Genomic DNA, 21,435 nt, shown 5'->3' on the forward strand with positions numbered 1-21,435 from the left:
GATTAAGTGGGTGCCTGATCATTCTCTTTCCACAAGAGTTGTCACTGAGGGTTTGACATCCTCTCCATTACATTTATGGTACAGGATGTTCCACTCGTAGGAGGCCCCGAGTTGGTACTCTCATAATTACAGCTATCTTGTTTGTGTATTATATCTGTAGTAAAGGATAACTCGGGGCCTCTTACAAGTGAAACACCCTGTATATAATACCAATACTTAATGACTAAGACACATGTGCAACATTTGAGTGTCTACTGGAGTACGTTTCACCTGTGTAGCAGACTTTCTTTTCAATCTAATAAAGCAATACAGTGGAATCTTGGTATATCATATACCTTCTACAACTCAATAGCTGACAGTTGATCTCTTATGGGCATGACCTAGTTCAATTAGTGGGTCCTGCCCACCTACTATGATGTCTTTAACTGCTGCACCTCACTTCTTCCACTAGCTCCAGCACTTATGCCACTGTGTTAGAATGAAAAGTCTGCTGTGCAAGTGAAACATCTTTCCACCAGGCTCTTCCACTGCCACTTGCTAGCAGGTAATACTGCTGCTTTGTTATCTTGTAGTCTGCCACTCATGACTGCATAATTATATTTTAATTCTTTGCTCAACTTCAGTCTTTTACAATTCAGATTTTAAGTTTAATTAACTCTTGGGATGCCTTTCCAACATCTGCCTTTGATAATGCTTTTATTGTAGAAAATGCGAGTAACTTTATTAAATGAACAGCTTAGGCACTTTTTTTACAAGAGTATGTTCTTCCCCTTTTACCACCAATTTATTACGTGTATTATCTTTTCTACCTGTGTTGCCATTGTAAGAGGAAAGGGGGAGGGGGTAGATATACTTTTTTAGGAACTGAAACAGTTAGGTCATTGTGCTCTGAAAATTACACAACTTTCTTTCCACCACCTTCGTCTTGGTACCTGGAGATACCTAGCACAACACATCTGTCTTGACTTTAATACACTGGTCTTAGAGTCTGAACATCTTGATACTGAAACATTTGTTTACCAATGATCTGTTGCCTTGAACATTACTAATACATTTGTTGTCCTTGAATGACCGAGACCAGTTGTCTCCCTCACCAAGAGACTAAACTGGTTGAGCTGGAGTTAAGGTTCAAGAGCCTCTCTGTTCAGTATTTTCATTATTTATTCAATTTCAATCTTGACTGTTTTCTAATTTTTTATGTAGAAATTGTGAGTTACAATGTCCCTGCTTCGACCAACCCTGATTCTTAAGGACGAATGTTATACTCTTCAATGTCTGTGTGACCTTTGTTGCTCATGTCTAAATTCCACTTTGAAAACAGCAATAAGAGACTTATTTAATAGTGTTTACAGCTGTAGGGTTTTATTGCATGGTGTAGAACTTGGTGGCCTGCCCGCAGATGCGTGACCTGAGGCATGAAAATATTAATGGGTTCTTGGGAATGCTGTGTGACCCTGTGCGACCTGGGCTGGTGTTTGACTACTGCAGCCGCAGGTCACTAGAAGACATCATCAGACAGGAGGATATCAAGCTGGACTGGTCCTTCAGGCTTTCTCTACTCTCCGACCTGGTCAGGGTATGCTCCTTCCCCCAACTTAGTCTGCATGTATACATTTTTGTTATATCTGATAATTGTATGCAAGTTAGGATGATAATTAGAGGCAGCATCTAACTCAAAGTGCTTTATAACTCCTGCAGGTTTAGCATTTTCCCATTAATAATAATAATAATAATAATGCCCACGTGCCACAGGGTATGCGGTACCTCCATGCATCACTCTTGAGGTACCATGGTCGCCTCACCTCTCGCAACTGTGTCATAGATGCTCGCTGGGTCCTCAAAATCACCGATTATGGACTGCCTGGACTCTATGAGTATCAGAACCTCAGTCATCCCAACAAACCTATCCGGGGTACCTTATTAACCTTTCCTTGTCTTATGACTGTCTCAGTCACATGTCTGACATTTAACAGATGAAGGATCAAGCATCCACCACCCCTTGTACTGAATAACTCACACAGGGTTGTAGCAACTTCAAATTATCTTTGAAATATTTCAGAACTTTAGTCACATACAGTATATGCATACAACCCAATTTGTTGTCTAGAGTCACTCAGTTCCAACAAATTGAGCCAGAGACAGCAAAATGAACCTTGATGGACAATATTTTGGTCAAGTGTGACCACCTTATGGCACCTCTAGTGTAACCCTTGTAATAGCTCTTAAACACAACAACAGTTGTGCAAATGGTGATAAAGTTTCCATTCATCAAAATGTTGTCCACTTGGAGCTGTCTTTGCAAAATGTCTAAATTCACTGTAGTTAAGTGTGATAAAGCCAGCAGCAGTAGTCACCTGAGTGTATTAGCCCATATACTAGAAAAAGCAGTGGACAACAGTTGAAATTACTGACTTGTACACTACAACAGATCTACTGTGGAAAGCACCAGAAATACTGCGAGATGAGACCATGATGACAAAGGGTACTCAGCCAGGGGATGTCTTCTCATTTGCCATAATTATGCAGGAGGTCGTGGTCCGTGGTGCACCTTACTGTATGATACAACTTACACCTCAAGGTAAGTTCCAGCCCTTAATTCAACCTCTTTCCACTTCAGCTTCAGACTGAAGATAAAAGAATACGGAAAATGTGGTAATACCTCTGTTAAACATTATCAGTCCCTGGCATGGTAATATAACTTAAACATTAACAACCGCTGGCAGGGTAATACAGAGAGACTTGCAGCCAAAAAAGCCTTTATTGCAGTTTCACTCAAAGATTGGTCTATTCAACCACCTCAGGGAGGCCCCTGTAAATTATACTGCTCTCTCTATCTCTCTCTAGAATTATTGTAAATGCAAAAGAAAAAAGATAAAACACCTGTATGATAAAAGCTTATGCTCAATCATTTTGGTTTCACACCAACAACTCTGTAGAGTGTATTAAATTATACAAATTACTAAGTCACTACTGCATATATGAAGGAGAGAAAAGAGCCAGCAGTCTTTAAATTCCCCCATAAAAATTTGAATAAAGATAATCATGAAAGACTAAACAACATAAGAGAGTAGGAATGTAAGATTAACTCGAGCTATGCAGGAGACTGTTGGAGAGGAAAATACAAACAGTGATAAGAACAAAAGGCTTGATACTTAACCTCATGTCTATAATTTATATAAATGATTTATAAAAAATAATAACCTATATTTGCTAATGCTACCATCCTGCCAATTGAGTGTAAAACGGAAACCTGTAATTGTTTTACATGATGGTAGGATTGCTGGTGTCTTTTTTGTCTCATAAACGTGCAAGATTTCAGGTATGTCTTCCTACTTCTACTTACACTTAGGTCACTGTATATCCAAAAGGATATACAGTAATGTACTGTAGAAATTTAAATTAATGGAACAGTGGAATGGTTAAAAGAGAAGGTAGTGGGTACAGTATGACCCCTGTTGGTTTAACGCATCTCAATAAATTTAGTAATAGAACAATTAAATAATATGATGAATTAATTACTGAGCTGAAGTACCTAAAGCTGGTGAAGAGTTTCTGATCCAAGAAACTGGATTTATCCTCCTCCTCCTCCTGGGATCAAACTTGAATGTCACATTCTCCAGGCACTATGACCCCCTACAGGTTTAGCACTTCCCCCTAATTAAAATACAATGAATCTGCTACCGTACAGTAATTATAAAGAGGCAATTACACTGGTATGATGAGTGTGGCCAAGAAAAGTTAGCTCTTCAGATAGAAGACAGTGAAGACATAGGTGGCAAGTTATACTTGCATGAAGCCATAATGACCCTTGCATAGTCTGTTTGACACTGTGTGAAGTATTGTGTTACTGTTAAGTTGTTTTACAGAGATCCTGGCTCGCTTGAAGAAGCCACCGCCAATGATCAGGCCATCAGTGTCTAAGGGTGCAGCTCCTCCTGATGCCATCAACATTATGAAGCAGTGTTGGGCAGAGCTGCCAGAGATGAGACCAGACTTCAATGAGATCAATGATCTCTTTAAGAAACTCAACCAAGGCAGGTAAGATCATTCAACTACATCAGTGATCTCTTTAACCTCAAAGGGAGGTAGGTACCTTGAGGCTGGTAAAGGTTTCAGATCAAATTTGATTCTCCCATTTCCAAGGGGCTTTATGACCCATAAGAGTTTAGTGCTTGAATGCTTTTCCATGAAATCAATAATGACAATAAACTCACCCTTCAAGGTGCCTTGATGCTGCTGAATGGCTCTTGATCCAACGAATTGCAGCTACCTTCTCTTTCCTCATGTCAAACTTGAGTATCAGCCATTTCCCAAGTTCTGTATGATCCTTATGCACTTAGCCCTTCATGATGACAATATTAATAATTTAAGAATGTTAACAAGGCAGATAGGAGCACTGACTCACTTTAGTAACTTTTAAAAACTCAGATAAAGCAGATGAGAAAGTTCTCTCTTGCTCGTGGTAAACATTATTGACCTTGCAATTATTTTCTTAACAAATACTGTAGTTGCCAGTAGGTAGCTTTCCAAACAGAATATTAAAGAACTTTTATTGCTTTGGTGTGATTGTATCATCAGCAGCTGCTGTTTGTTGCATGACTCTTGTTATTGCAGCAGTATGCTCTGGTGTAAATGCTGTTGCTTCTGACTCAATAAATCTGTGAATGCTGTAATATCTGCAATTACTGTTTGTGTTGCAGACGTCTCAACATTGTGGACACAATGTTCCAGATGCTGGAGAAGTATTCTAGTAACCTGGAGGAACTCATCAGGGACAGAACAGAGCAGCTCGACCTGGAGAAGAAGAAAACAGAGCAGCTGCTTAACAGAATGTTACCCAGGTGGGTGAAGACTGAAGGTGATAGGTATTGGATGGTGGACAGTGAGTGGTGTTGTGAAATATGTTTGCCTTTGCTTTAAAAGCAGGGCCTGTTGTAGGCAAGCTATCTTGTAGTTAAAACCAGTAATCTTGCTTCTCATCACTAGTCTAGGGATTTGGAAGGGAGGCTAGAAGACTGTTTTGAAGTAGCATTTTTACTGTTTTTATTTGGGGGAGCTTTAGGGAGGCTGAGAGAAATTTGCAGGGGGGCTGAAGCCCCCACTTCCTTGGCATCATCACTGTTGATAATTGTCCAAGATGGACTGAAATATCATTCAAAGATTTATCTACAGTTTGTTCCTAAGTTGTGAGTTTAACCCATTTCCTTCTGCAGTTCTGTGGCAGACCAGCTTAAACTGGGAATGCCTGTTGCACCTGAGGAATTTGATGAAGTGACCATTTATTTCTCTGACATTGTGGGTTTCACTAGCATCTCTGCCTACTCTACTCCCTTTGAGGTGGTGGACTTGCTCAATGATCTCTACACTGCCTTTGACTCTACCATTAACCACTACAATGTTTACAAGGTCAGAACTTAACTTCATTACTTCATCAAAGTTGACAATGTTTACATCATGTAAACAGTTCTTTAATTTGAACTCTAGTAGTTGTATCTTTAGTACTATTAGATAGAATTAGTGACCAGTAAGGATAGACGTATCAGTAATATCTGTTGTCTTCTTGGTATTTACAGTGTGGAGTAACTGACATACAGATGCAGTGAATGCCTTTATTAATAACAATATCTAACCCACACAATGAGGGGACACATCAGACATAAACTTTAGTATTTCTTCATTATTGTTCTTGCATTTATGGCTTGTCATGCAAGTGCTTGTGAATTTCTTGAAAGAACAGGCACACTAGAATAACACCTCAAACTATTTATTATTTGACACACTAGCCATCTCCCACTGAGGTAAGGTGGGATAAAGGCACTGTATGGTTAAAACCTATCAATGTCGTGTAATTAGAACTGTTAAAATGGTAGGCACATATATATAATAAATGGTATCCACATTATGACTACTAATGTAATTTTATTGTACAGGCTACTACTTTCACTATTAGTCTGCTACTTTTGAACACTGAAACCCAAATAGTGCATTGAAGATTTTTAAAGAAGACACCAACATAAATTTGAGGAAGTGACATCTTTCAGGTGGAGACCATAGGTGATGCCTATATGGTGGTGGGTGGTGTACCTACCATGATTGATGACCATGCTTCACAGATAGCTACCATGGCACTTGACCTCCTCCACCTCTCTGGCAAGTTCAGGATCAGACACCTCCATGACATCCCACTCATGCTGAGAATTGGCATTCATACAGGTAAATAAACAATATAAACATTAACTGAAACTGTTAGTATAAAAAAAAAATTGTGCTGTTAAAAATGTTAATTGGTGACAGTAGAATCATAGATTGTAAGCAGTGTCAAGAAAATTTACTTGTTTGATAAATCTGTTATCTACTGTATAGCTCTGTTTTATTATGAAGAGGTAATGACCAAGCACAGTGTAGCCTCTATTTTACTGGTGTGTATTATTATCATCATCAAAACTAAGCACAAAACCATACAGCTGTTTAACCTAAATGCATTCAGTCAAAATCTGCACATACTTCTGTACTGCCTAAGAACTTTGTTAATCACTTCACAAATATGGTTCAAGGTTTTGAAACCTTGAACCTGGTTTGTGGAGTCATCTAGGGTTGCTTTGTTTTTGGATGCTGTTAAAACAGAATGGCTGGCAACAGAGGTTCTGTTTATGAATACTATCTTGACAATAGAATGGGTGTGAGTTGAACCTGGCTAGTTTGTGCTACTAGGTCTGATGCCGTGCTCCTTCCTTAAGACATTTGAATTGATATACTATATATTTTTTTTCAACAAGTCGGCCGTCTCCCACCGAGGCAGGGTGACCCAAAAAGAAAGAAAATTCCCAAAACGAAAATACTTTCGTCATCATTCAACACTTTCACCTCACTTATACATAATCACTATTTTTGCAGAGGCACCCAGATACAACAGCTTAGAAGCATATATAAAGATACAGTATAAAAAGTGACCTGAAATAATATAATAAACTATACTAAAATTTACCACATAAAATATAATATCAGGGCCCCAATTATATATACTATACTGTCCTATTACACAGCGCTCCAAACTGCCAGTAGCCTAATATATATATACACATACATGCAGTTCTGGCTATTATTTTAATCATAGCTAAGCGCAAAATGCTATTATTATTACAATCAAAACTAAGTACTAAACCCACAAGGGTCATACAAAAGATGCTATTGAATAGGTGATGATGAATGTGTTACATTTCCAATCCTTAGGTTTGTGTCATAAAAGAAAATTAGAAAAGTATACTGATTTTATAGCTGCAGATGAGTGAAACTGCCGAGAAGCAGTGGGGATGACCATATAGTGTGCCTAGCTTGATGAGATGTCTTCCCAACAGGCCCTTGTTGTGCGGGCGTAGTGGGGATGACTATGCCGAGGTATTGTCTCTTTGGTGATACTGTCAACACAGCATCCAGAATGGAGTCAACAGGTAGGTTATGCATGTACCATTATCAGGTAAGTTATACATTTATTATTCACACTGTATGACTAGTGGGTTTAGTGCTTCTTTTTTATTATATTATTATTCACAGGTAATTTATATACTTCTCATCAACATTATTATAATCAAAACTAAGTGCTAAATCACTGGGGTAATACAGCACTATTCTCATCAACAGATAAGCCATACATGACTCATTCACAAAAGTTGTACCTGCATGTACATGGCTTTGTCAGTGTAAATATCAATGTTACATTTAGTCACAATTGCCCATCATATTGTTGTAATGTAGATTTCTTTTCTTTCAACACACCAGCCGTATCCCACCTAGGTGGGGTGGCCCAAAAGAAAAAACGAAAGTTTCTCCTTTTACATTTAGTAATATATACAGGAGAAGGGGTTACTAGCCCCTTGCTCCTGGCATTTTAGTCGCCTCTTACAACACGCATGGCTTACAGAGGAAGAATTTTGTTCCACTTCCCCATGGAGATAAGAGGAAATAAACAAGAACTAGAAAGAAAATAGCAGAAAACCCAGAGGGGTGTGTATATATATACTACTTGTACATGTATGTGTAGTGTGACCTAAGTGTAAGTAGAAGTAGCAAGACGTACCTGTAATCTTGCATATTTATGAGACCGACAAAAGACACCAGCAGTCCTACTATCATGTAAAACAATTACATACATGCTTTCGTTTTACACTCGCTTGGCAGGACGGTAGTACCTCCCTGGGTGGTTGCTGTCTACCAACCTACTAGATTATCATTAATTTGGGGAAGCACTAAACCTATAGGGGCCATACAGTGCCTGAGATATGAGAGATCAGATTTGATCCAGGTAAGAAGGTAGTTGTAGTACATTGGATCAAAACCCATTCACCAACATCAGAGCAGTCCTCCCCTTGATGGGGATGATTATTATTGTTATAATCAAAACTAAGCACTAAACCCACCAGGGTCATACTGCTGTGTTGAAGAGGATGAATTGTAGAAATTTGTTAGTTAAATGTTTATAGGTCTTGCACATCTTTAATACTAAGTTACCATTAATAAGCTTAATTTTCAGCTTCACTTTAAAGATGGCCAAAGTATTCAGGGATGTGGTTGAAAATATGTGGTGTGTGTGTGCTGTACTGTCATTAACTTAATATGGTGCCCTCCAGGATCAGCCTGGCGCATCCATGTGAGTGAGAAGACATGGTCAGTGCTGCGAGACGTGGGTGGCTACCATCTGGAGTACCGAGGCCTCACTAAGCTCAAGGGGAAGGGAGAGATGCACACTTACTGGCTTCTTGGCAAGGATGGCTTCAAGAAGGAGCTGCCCATTCCTCCAGAGATAGGGTGAGCTTTCCATTTCCACAGGGTGAGCTTTCCATTTCCACAGAAAATGTTAGGTTAGTGAACCTAGCCAGGTGAAATGTCACAGCCCTATCATGGTAGAGTTGATGAAGGAGGATAGAGGGGGTAGAACTAAATTCTTGGCTGAGTGAAGAGAGGCAAATGAATAAAAACATTGTTATTATAAATTTCTTGTCAAAATAAAAAAAAAATGCATAGTGTAATTAAAAGTTAAGTAATTTCTTTCAAGTTCTCTCCAATATTTTGAGCTTTACATTTGTTTATTAAGTATTATTATTATAATGAAAAAGAAGCGCTAAGCGTTTAAGTAACAATGTATTATTTTCCTCTTTCCTGCATACCAGGTACACTCACAGGTAAGATTGCCACTACCACACTTGTGTATGGTTGTTATCACTAGATAAGGTCATCTAAGTGGGAATGCTTGTTCTGGTTTCCCTTTCTAGATACCAGGAAATGGCTTTATAAGGTGAGAGTTAGCAGTGGCTCTGATAACCCCAACAATATTATGTGTAAACACTACAATTGGGCTTACTGTACATTAAGGATAACAAGTGGGGTTATGGATAATTAGGGTGGAACTGACAGGTATAATAGAATGTGTTGCAGGTGTAACTGGTGCACATAGCTGCAGAATACACTTGCATCATTAATCAGCACCAGTAAGCTAACAGTTATGTTGCTATGGCTCACTGCAGGCCCAAAGTTGCCTCACTTTAATACCCCTGCACAGTAGTTGGGCTGTTTCCCTGAAATAGTGCTGGCATCACTCAGTGGATCATCTTGTAACAAAGACTTACATCAGGTGATTTTTTTCATGACAAACCAACAACTATACAAGGTCAGTGAGAGACAGGTAGGAACTAGTGTAATTGGTTGTCATTTGTATGTTTAGTGCTGGTGATTAAACATTGTCTTGATCACTGTGGATGATTATCTAAGGGAAAAGTGAATGAGGTAAAATTATATTGTTCCATGTGATGCCTTGTTGCTTGTGGAAGTTTTGACCTCTTTATATCTTGAAAACTTTTACATTAACACTTGCTGAAAAAATTTCATATGTAAAGGTGTCCCCATTAGTTTTCTAAAATAATTGACTTGTGAAGGGAATAGTGGCACAAGGATAAAGTATATACCAATACTGTACATAAAAAAAATCTGAAAGCACAGTAGTGGAACTTGTTTGCATTATAGCAGTAGGTATAAGAATTTATAAAAAATGCAAAAATTGGAACAAAATCAGGAAGGAATGTAACAATTATATTATAAAAATAAAATTTAAAACAATAATTTAGAAGTAATAAAAGATTTAGTTAATAATAATATATTTACTACAAGATATACAGACCATAGTTGACATCAGTGACATAATACTATATAGAAAGCCGCTTGTTTTGCAGAGCATTTCAGGCAAATTAGGTCGACTAACACCCAGGTACCCATTTTAGTGATGGGTGAACATAGACAACCAGTGTAAGGAAACACGTCTGATGTTTCCACCCCTTTGCTGGGAATCGAACCCGGACTCTCACCATGTGAAGCCAGAGCGTTTGCCACCAGGCTGAGTTATGCTGTATATACAGTTATGGGTTTAGGTTTTAGGAACATATTTAAGTAAAAAAATTTTGTCACCCGAAGGAAGGTGCCTTGATACCATTGGGGAAGGAGGGAGTCTTGATCCATGCAACTAGACGCTTCTTTGAATCAAACCTGATTACCTCAAATTCCCTAGGTGCTACATAACCCCAACAGGCTTTTTTTTTTTTTTTAAGCACACCAGCTGTTTCCTTCAGTGGGAGACAGCCAGTGTGTTTAAAAAAAAAGTGGCAACTGGAAACTATATAAAAGTCATTATGCCAGCACAGCGACCTTTGTCATCAGATTTGAAAAAGTCCACTGCACAGGCAAAATGTCATCTGAATAAATTTTCCAATTACTACCTGTCACTTTATCAACTACAACCTGACAGTATACCAGTGTCATTTTCCTGGTACTATTACAATATATTATTGTGCTATCCTCTCCCATTATCTTATTTTTCAATGATCACTGTAGTGTTACCAGGTGCTAGACTCTCCTCTAGTGGTTAGTCTTCATAATGGTAATATTAACCAATGTGGCAGAGGAAGCTAGCAAAAATGTTCCTACTCTTACATTCATGTTAGGTGACATACTCATGCAAGCATTTATTGTTGCATTGCTAGTAAAGGGAGGCCGGGAGGGAAAGAGCCTGTCATTAAATGTTAACAGATAATCTTTGAACAGTAAGACAAAATTCTAAAAGTCAACTTAAATGCAATGAGCATAATTAAGAATTTTTAACAAAGGCAATCAGGGTTTGATTTATATATGCGATATTGACCTATACTCGAGAATACAGAGTACTGTACGAGTTTCTTCTACCACATTGCCTATCTCCAACTAAGGTAGGGTGTGTAGATGAATGGTTCAGAGAACCGACATGTTGATAAATTAGACACATGTGCAACTCTTGGGTATCTTTATTGAGGAAACGTTTCGCCACACAGTGGCTTCATCAGTCCATACAAAGGAGAATCTTGAAGAACAGGAGGAGAATGAGGTAATCAGTCCCTCAACCTTGAGTCAATGTGGTCAGTCCATCAATCTTGAATAGAATACGGCATACGTGCTGAGAAGGAGCTTATAAACCGTTGGCAGGAGAGGTGCAGAAGTCATAGGTCGTGTAACATTTGTTCAATGTTGAAGTAGGTCATGCCCAAGAATTAGGCAAGCGAAGAATTCCCAAGTATTAAGATCCCAAGAAGTTGCAGTGTCTGACAGGTTTGTAGATGAATGGTTCAGAGAACCGACATGTTGATAAATTAGACACATGTGCAACTCTTGGGTATCTTTATTGAGGAAACGTTTCGCCACACAGTGGCTTCATCAGTCCATACAAAGGAGAATCTTGAAGAACAGGAGGAGAATGAGGTAATCAGTCCCTCAACCTTGAGTCGATGTGGATCTTAATACTTGGGAATTCTTCGCTTGCCTAATTCTTGGGCACGACCTACTTCAACATTGAACAAATGTTACACGACCTATGACTGCTACACCTCTCCTGCCAACGGTTTATAAGCTCCTTCTCAGCACGTATGCCGTATTCTATTCAAGATTGATGGACTGACCACATCGACTCAAGGTTGAGGGACTGATTACCTCATTCTCCTCCTGTTCTTCAAGATTCTCCTTTGTATGGACTGATGAAGCCACTGTGTGGCAAAACGTTTCCTCAATAAAGATACCCAAGAGTTGCACATGTGTCTAATTTAAGGTAGGGTGACCTAAAAAAAAAAAGTGCACTCACCATTGCTCATTAAATAGCACTTGATGAAAGTGCATTAACATCACAATTCAAATGACCCCTCTAAACTGCAGTATCCCACCCATCCAGGATTCTATATTTGGCTAACTGATTTTTCCCTGAATCCTTTCATAAATGTTAACTTGCTCACACTCAACAGTATGCCAAATTTCCAAAACCACTTGTTCCCACTCTGATGTAATACACACACATACCTGTTGCATACTTAAGCTCCAACCTTTCAGAACCTTCACCATCTAAACGTTCCTGGAATGACCCACTAGTCATTTTTCCATCAATTCTGGATTATATGTCATAAACTAAGGTGCTTTTTTTTTTCATTGTAATTATTTGTCCTCTTGGTTTGTTGTACAGTCTTGTGGAAAATATTAACAATATTGTACTTATGCAGGCTGGATGAGGAGTTGGTTCGTCTTGGTCGCCAACACTACATGACTCGGCGTGACTCTATTGTTGAGCCTCTAACTAGTTCAAAGGGCTTCAGCTCCATTCATGCTGCAAAGATGCAGAATGAGGCACTGGAAGCAACTATAAGTGAATTAAATGAGGAAGATATCCCTGGCAGCTCTGGTGAAGCTCAGACTAGCCTACCCACCACATTTGACCAGCAAATCTCAGAAAACTGTGACATTCCCAGCCAAGAACCACTAGAGGGGGAAGAGCATATCAGTCCTGAGGCTGTGATACCAAGTGAAAGGACTCATTCAGAGGCTCCACATATAGTAGTTAAGGAAGTTAAAAGTTGTAATCATGAAAGCTCAAGTACAAAGTCACTATCAAAAAATAACTGTAAGAGCAAAAGTCAAAATATGGTGCCAAAGAATATTTGTGATAGTGTTGTAGTGCCAAAAACTAATTCTCAGGAGAAACAGGAAGGTCATCATCGGACCAGACACTCTCGTGCTAGATCCAAGTCTCCTCTGCCCCCTGTGCACACTGCTCAGATGAACCACATAAGCTATGCATCAGAAATGGAGCTTCAGGTAGGAGCAATTATCACCAGAACTGGAAATAACCATGACACCAGGAATCATGCACTTCCTGATGGTAACTACAAGTTATTCTCCAAAAACAGTTCTGGGGGCAGATGTGCCAATGATGACAAACCTTTTACTCAAACCCCCGACTTCCCACTGGGACCAAAAACTGAGTCAAGCCTAGGGTCCAGTGTGCCCAGTGCACCATTCCCATCCATGCTTTGCCAAAACAAAGTTTTCCAACAACTTGGTATGTCATCCTCTACAAGGGACCACACCAGAACCCCTACAAGCTCTTTGGGGACCTGGGGGGAACCTTTACCATGTCTCCAACAACAGGAAATGGGAGGGATGCGCCCCACAGCACTACGGGGAGTGACTGCCGAGTGCCAGGTACACCCACATACCCAGGATCCACCATCACCCACAGAATCGACGATGTTGTGACCCCAACCCAAACAAGGCTCATTACCTTTCTTGTGCACTCTTCCTAAGCTTTTCTGTCACTTCCCAGATTATTTCACATCTTGCAGCAACTTTTTCAGTAGCCATTGCATGAAATCAACAGTCATCGTCAATCTCTGTTATCCAACACCAGAAACAAGTAAGTTAGTTCATAAACTGATATTTTCTAAACTTAAAGATCACTTGGAACAGTACATCCTGTTCATTGCTTCTCATTCACTGGATCTGAAACACATTCATTCTGCTCTATTGAGTGGCATTATTTTTATATTTTTTTGTCATTGCTCTATCTTGCCATTACCTACTGCAGTCCCTATATTTCTTGCAAGTCATGTCTCATGCCTTTTACTTGCTATTCAATACTCTCATTTATTTCACACTTTGCCCTTTTCTGGCCATTTCACGAGATTTCATCATTGGTCTGAGCAGGGTGATGGGCAAAGATGTTTATGCAAGTTGTGACAGGGAAGTGCATGTCATAGCTCTTGACACTTTTCTTTAACCTGTCTAGGTTCAATAAGGTACAAGGTTGTTAACCATTCTCAAGAGACCTAAAAATGGAACCCCACAGTTTTATAATGCGATTATGATAGTACTTGTCACCATTAAACAATTACTGGTTTCTGCCCACACAATACACGAGTGTGCAGAGATGCAGCTTCTGAGGATTTCACGAAGCTACTGCTTTCTTCCTCTAGTGACTTTTAACATTAAGCATATACTTCAGTCTCCTAGTATATGACTATTTTTACAATGAACCTTAATTTCACTGTCCTCAGTGACTATCTTGATGCTCTCCCGTCCTTTGAATATGTTGACATCAAACTCGCTCTCTGTACTATATGGTGAATATTTTTATAGTTCATAATCCTCGAGATTCCTTCAAGTAACTTTTGTATGTGCAAAATATCTTAATTGTCTTCACTAACCATCACTTCCATTCATCAAGTAAAACCTCCATCTTTATTCCCTGCCCTTAATTTCCAAATTCCTCCTCGCCCCTTGAGTCATCTGTGATTTTCCATGCCATAAGAGCTAACTTTAAGGCAGAAGTGCAGAGTTGTAGTCAGTGTGACTGCGTTCATGCTGATTGATTAAAGAGACACACTTTTTGCTACAAGTATTTAGGCGACTGTCTACGATTGATAGGATGTACTCTGTCGTAGGGTTTTTCCTGCTCATTTCCTGAAAAGTGAGCTTCTTCAGACGTCCAGTCCACTGCACAACTATTCATATTTATATCTGTAGTAGTAATAGATAAGAATTGTTTATTTAACATTATAATTATATTAATTTATCTAATAGAAATAAGAATTTATTTTCATGAAGTATCAAATACATTTTATATCTCAGTTATGTGAATGCTGTAATTACCTGAGGGAGATCAAAGGCATGTGATATGAGGAGTGAAGAGTGTAGTAGGCACTGGCATGCTTGTTGTCTTTTGCGCCGCGTCTCGATGAACGCAGTCGGCTGGTAGTCTCGTCTCTCTCTCAGATAAATGGTTGCCAACAATCTTTACAATAAACTTGGTCTCTGCTGCAGATATAAACAAGTTCACAAATGTCATCTGTTATGAAACATTTTCTAGTGTCTTCTACAATAGAGTTGGTTGCTGATCCAGTTCTCAATGTCATACATAGTGATTTAACTTGCTAGTTTATGGTACAGTATTGCTAAAATATTAGAATGCAGGTCGGTGTAATATATCAGGGTTTTAGAGGCTGTTCTTAAAATTCAATTTCCCATTCCTCCCTCCCTCTATTTTTTTCACATTTCTCCTCTACTTTACCTCTTTTTTTCTGCTGTTTTAATTTTTCAATTGTTCTTCCACTCATATTTCCTCCCTTTATTAACTTCTCCAGTTCATTTAATTTCATTATTAGTCACCAAAATAGTCACTAGCACTATGACTTGTTGCTGCTGTGATCAAGCTATATCTTCTGTACAGTGGACCCTCGACCAGCGATGGCATCGATTAACGATAAATCTGACTAGCGATACATTTTATCACAAAAATTTTGCCTCGATTAGCGCTAAAAAACTCGACCAACACTATTCGTTCCGTCTGAGACGCGTCCACTTCTGGCCAGTGTTTACAAGCCAGCCAGCCACCGCGGTCGCTTCCAAGCATACAATCAGAACATTTCATATTATCACAGCCTTTTTAGTGATTGCACCTGCAAAATAAGTCACCATGGGCCCCAAGAAAGCTTCTAGTGCCAACCCTACAGCAAAAAGGGTGAGAATTACTATGGATATGAAGAAAGAGATCATTGCTAAGTATGAAAGTGGAGTGCATGTCTCCGAGCTGGCCAGGCTGTACACAAAACCCCAATCAACCATCGCTACTATTGTGGCCAAGAAAACGGCAATCAAGGAAGCTGTTCTTGCCAAAGGTGCAACTATGTTTTCGAAACTGAGATCGCAAGTGATAGAAGATGTTGAGAGACTGTTATTGGTATGGATAAACGAAAAACAGATAGCAGGAGATAGCATCTCTCAAGCGATCATACGTGAAAAGGCTAGGAAGTTGCATGAGGATTTAATTAGAAAAATGCCAGCAACTAGTGGTGATGTGAGTGAATTTAAGGCCAGCAAAGGTTGGTTTGAGAGATTTAAGAATCGTAGTGGCATACATAGTGTGATAAGGCATGGTGAGGCTGCCAGTTTGGACCAAAAAACAGCTGAAAAATATGTGCAGGAATTCAAGGAGTACATAGACAGTGAAGGACTGAAACCTGAACAAGTGTTTAATGGTGACATTGACAATGTTGTGAAACACTTTAGGAATATCATAAAGGAACGGGAGGTACAGGCCTCTATGGGCAGATATGTTGTGCGACAGAGGTCCAGTGACTCTCAAGCTGGTCCTAGTGGCATTAAAAGAAGAAGGGAAGTAACCCCGAAAAAGGACTTGCCACCTCAAGTCCTAATGGAAGGGGATTCCCCTTCTAAACACTAAGACCATCAACACACTCCCCTCTTCCCATCCCATCAATCATCACCAGATCTTCAATAAAGGTAAGTGTCATGTAACTGTGCATGTCTTCTTCAGTTTGTGTGTATTAAAATTAATATTTCATGTTAAAAAAATTTTTTTTCAATACTTTTGGGTGTCTTGCACGGATTAATTTGATTTCCATTATTTCTTATGGGGAAAATTAACTTGACTAACGATGAGCTCTCAGGAATGGATTAATAGCGTTAGTCGAGGGTCCACTGTACTGTGTTTAGAATTTTTAATTCTCAAGTTTAATCCGGGGGATATGCAAGGAATATCACTACTGATCATTATATACATGTATGGGGGAAGCACTGAACCTGTAAGGGTTATTCATTATAACTCACAAAATCACATGACACGATTGCAAACAAACCATACCACGGGTGGGGATAGAACCCACGATCAGAAAGTCTCAAAACTCCAGACCATTGCATTAGCCACAATAAGATTCATTCAACTAGGTATATTTGTGGTGCCTATGGTAACCTTCCTATGGTGTAGAAATATACCTAGTTGGATGAATCTTATTGTGGCTAGCTGGCCCAGTGGCTAATGCAATGGTCGCGAGTTTTGAGACTTTCTGATCATGGGTTCTATCCCCGCCCGTGGTATGGTTTGGTTATTCATTATATTTGGAAAATGGAAGAAAATCAGGTTTTATCCAAAGAAGGGAGGGTAGCTTCAGTTCCTTCAGCATACCCCCTTGAAGATATATATCACTGTTCTCTTTAACGTTAAACTTTCTGAGCAAATATTAACAGTCAATCAAAGACTTTTATATTATTTAAATCACTTGAGCTTTGTTCTTTTCCTTGAATTTCATTATTCTCTCTAGGTCTAGGAGGTATATTACTTTGATTCCATATCAAAAAGTAGCATAACAGAATGTACTGCAATAGAGATAAATGTCAAATTCCCACAGTAATTTATAGTAATTTGTTTAGGGGCTGGTAGCAAGTAGGTCCAAATTGATGCCACTTTTAGCAGGTAACCCATAGAATGGTGTTGGAGCTTGACTACACAATTTTTTCTTTGTTGTATAGAGGTACAATCAAAACAGTGTAGGGTGGTAGAACATAGTGTATATGTGCGAGTATGTTTGTGTGATAGAGGGATTAGTATCTCTGGCAGTTATTGTTGGGTGTCTCTTGCATTCATTTAATTAGAAGGGGTACAATTGATATTATCTCAGACCATTTCCTTGTTTGCTTCTTCATGGTTGGATATTTTGGTGGACTCCAAATAAGGTCACAGCCATCGGTCAGAGCTAGTGCATATTCTAAACGGGTGTATCACCACACTATATGAAGAATATTATGATCATCATGTTTTGAAGGTGATGTTATATGGGTCTCGCCCATTTTGTAAATGCGCTCACTGAAGATCAGTATACACAGTAAATGGTTATCTACCCTAGACAATTGTAAAACTGATATTTTACAAAATAAAATAATATTCATAAATTGAAGCAGTGCAAGAAAATGTATGTTGTAATGATAGGTTAGCTACTAAAAAAAAGTGTAGTGTACACAACTTGTAAATGAAAGGTTGACTACCAAAATCTGTACACAACTTGTAGAGGTGCACCTATGGGTTTAGCACTCCCCCATGATTATAATAATGTAGAGATGGAGTTATATCACAGAGGGCCACAAAGCTCTCCTTATAGCTTTACAACTATTCTCTGAATGCAACCTCAAAGGCATTACCAACAGAGCTTCTTGGCAGGTTTTCATAGCCATGTTAAGGAATTCCAAATACTTAGGACCTCACTGATATTCTCTTTCACAGGGGAGACCTAAATACTCAAGTGAAGCAGTACAAAGATTTGTAATATATGGTAAACTTGTTTTTCTTTAATGTGCTATATATATAAAAAGAATTATAAAATTAATACCTTTGGTCTCATCTGCAATTGCTCCCAGTTTCAAGTACAGGTACTATTATATCTAATATTGTATATGCATCATGCAAGTATTCTAAAGAGACCTGAGTGCAGATGGATAATAAATTCTTTTCATGATCATACCAGACTACAATATGGTGATACTACAATTTTGTGCTGCTTTGCAAGACTTTTAATGAACAGTTTATAAAATATTGCAAAATTTGTCAATATATACTAATGTTTGCCCTTTCCTGAAATGCCTTTGTTAATGGAGTACTGTACTCAGCTTACGTCCTGCAGTTATGATATTTGTACAAACTTTCCTTACGTTTGCTCCAGATGGTAATATCTCTGTAATGAGGCTCAGTATAAACGACCACTAGTTTACTGCACATGGCACCTGTGACTGCAGTGAAGTGCTTGAGAGTAGATCACAAGCATTTTGACGAGAGTTTTTTGTCAAGTTAATTTTTATAATTGTGATTAAGGACTGCCCTTGGCTTGGTAAAAGCACCCAATAAGTAATGCTTAAATCCAGCTAATCTTGTACATAAATGGTATACAGTACTGGCAAGATGGAGAATTAGACACATACAACATGTCTAATTCTTCACAATTTATCTTTTTGCACAAAGAAATAAAATATTACAAGCTTGCACTTATATGTTCTAGAATCAGGATAGGAGTACATCCCCTGGTAATGTTGGGTGATTTGTCTGACCGAGAGTGCAGTTCCTGGATGTGAACTTGCATTATCTATAGGTTGCAGCATTCAAATCCAAGGTGTGCCCTTTACAACATCATCAGTATTTGACTTTCTAAAGACATTGCAGCAATGGTGTCATTTCTTGATAGTGTGTGGAGATACTTGAAGGTGTGTATAGCTATTGTATATCCCTTGAGGTATTATTTGAGACATTTCGTATACTAGCAATATTTTTTGGGAAGCCCAGCAAGTTTGACAAGACAAAACCCAAGTGTCACTTTTATGTCTTCTGCCTGTGTCTCCCACGTAATCAACAAGTCTGTGATCCAAACACAATAATATTTTCTTAAAGAACTAATATGAAAAGTTGTGTGTTAATAAATGAGAGGTGTATTCATTCTTGTTTTACATTACCCTAATATGTTACTTTATGTGTGGGAGAGAGGTGGGACAAGCTAGGGTCATTATACAACTAAAACCTACATTGGGGGAAAAAAAAAAAAAATTCTGGTGTAATTAGTGCTCCCACAATTGTGCAGTGCTGTATGACCCTTGTGGGATTATTATTATAACTCCTGACATGCAGAACACATACACCTAAATAAAGGTAATTTGACATAATTTTTTTCTTATTTACATATAGATGTACACCCTGATGATTTACAGATTCCCTGTCATCTTGGTAGGTAAGACACATGGGCAACAGTTAGGCAACTTTATTCCAAAATATTTCACCTATACAGTAGGCTTCTTCAGTGAGTACAGAAAGTAGGCAGGAGCAGAAGACCATGTAATCAGTCCATCATTCTTGAAGTCGTCAGTCCCTCAGCCTGGAGAAGAGTTCTGTTCCACAGTCTAAAGAAATGAGCGATAGGGCGGAGACATATACTGTCGGCAGGAGAGGTGCAGAGTGAATGTAAGTCACTGGGAGATCACGTCCCTCTCAGATCAAACAGTTCTCACTTGAAAGAGTATACTATTTTTGATATTCACTCTGTCAGGCACTGCAACACAATGGCATCTTGGTACAGAAGAGAAAACACTTTGGACAACTCTTTCAAGTGAGAATTGTTGGATCTGAGAGGGACGTGACCTCCCAGTGACAACATTCTCTCTTCTACCACTCTGCACCTCTCCGGCCGACAGTACTATACAAGTCTCCACCCTGTCACTTGTTTCTTCAGACTGTGGAACAGAATTCTTCTCCAGGCTGACAACCTCAAATCTAAGACTTCAGAGGTGATGGACTGATTACATAGTCTTCACATCTCTACTATTCCTGATTACTTTCTGTACTCGACTGAAGAAGCCTACCGAGTAGGCGAAACGTTTTGGAATAAAGTTGCCTAACTGTTGCCCGTGTGTCTTACCTACCAACCTGTCGGTATTTTGTACCATTTTCGATATTCACTATCATCTTATCCCTCTCCATCTTCTTGACATTCCCAAACCACCTGAACAAACCTTCCTCAGCCCTCTGAATTATACCCTTGGTGCCCCCACACCATCTTTCCATCAATTTTAATACTCTGAATAATATTCACTTTACACCCGACATCTCTAATGCCTCAAACATCCTCGCTGCAATATTCAAAACTCGCATATCACACATATAAGAGAGTTGGTACTACTATACTCTGGTACATTCTCCCTCCCTTTTACCCCTGCATAGATAAACTATTTCTCCTACAGATGCCTAAACACATCATTTGCCTTTTTTTCCCCTCTATTCTATGGATCACCTCAGCTTCTATAAACCCATCTGCTGATACAGTCACTCCCAAATATCTTAAATTCACTTCCTCCAATCTATCAATACCTAAACACTTTTGTTACCCTCATCACCTTGGACTTTATGTTTACTTTTACACCCTCCCAAACTTTCCCATCAACCTTTGCAACTTCTCTATCATTAGCAGAGAAACTGTGATAGCTCTCACTTTATATTAGACTTAATTTCTTGTAATCTCACATCCCTCCCCAATACTCTAGTAATCGCTTCTTTTACTACCACATCTGTAAATATATTAACCATGATGACTTCACACATTCCCAAGTCCGACTCTCACAGAGAAATAATCCCCCACCCTCCTACATATCCTAACCCGAGACTCACTACCAACATAAAACTACTGCTTTTAGTATCTACACACTATCAATGGTCTTGAAATCACCACCTCCCCCTCCTGGTCTCAGACTGGTACAGGACAAACTAAAATAGCTCCA

The 21,435-nt window shown here is 39.0% G+C and overlaps 1 protein-coding gene across 1 annotated transcript in view; it reads left to right on the forward strand.

Moving 5' to 3' along the window:
- Positions 1-15,147, forward strand: part of LOC128704169 (uncharacterized) — a 97,097-nt gene extending 81,950 nt beyond the window's left edge. Inside the window, exons 13-22 of the mRNA XM_070099013.1 lie at positions 1,400-1,576; positions 1,753-1,912; positions 2,429-2,578; positions 3,867-4,038; positions 4,701-4,841; positions 5,214-5,406; positions 6,042-6,213; positions 7,356-7,448; positions 8,625-8,802; positions 12,558-15,147. Coding sequence (XP_069955114.1) covers positions 1,400-1,576; positions 1,753-1,912; positions 2,429-2,578; positions 3,867-4,038; positions 4,701-4,841; positions 5,214-5,406; positions 6,042-6,213; positions 7,356-7,448; positions 8,625-8,802; positions 12,558-13,590 — 2,469 coding nt within the window. The 3' untranslated portion in view covers positions 13,591-15,147. The remainder of the gene's footprint in view (positions 1-1,399; positions 1,577-1,752; positions 1,913-2,428; positions 2,579-3,866; positions 4,039-4,700; positions 4,842-5,213; positions 5,407-6,041; positions 6,214-7,355; positions 7,449-8,624; positions 8,803-12,557) is intronic.
- The last annotated feature ends 6,288 nt before the right edge of the window (positions 15,148-21,435 follow it).

Source organism: Cherax quadricarinatus, chromosome 66, assembly GCF_038502225.1.
Source record: "Cherax quadricarinatus isolate ZL_2023a chromosome 66, ASM3850222v1, whole genome shotgun sequence".
Taxonomy (NCBI): Eukaryota; Metazoa; Arthropoda; class Malacostraca; order Decapoda; family Parastacidae; genus Cherax; species Cherax quadricarinatus.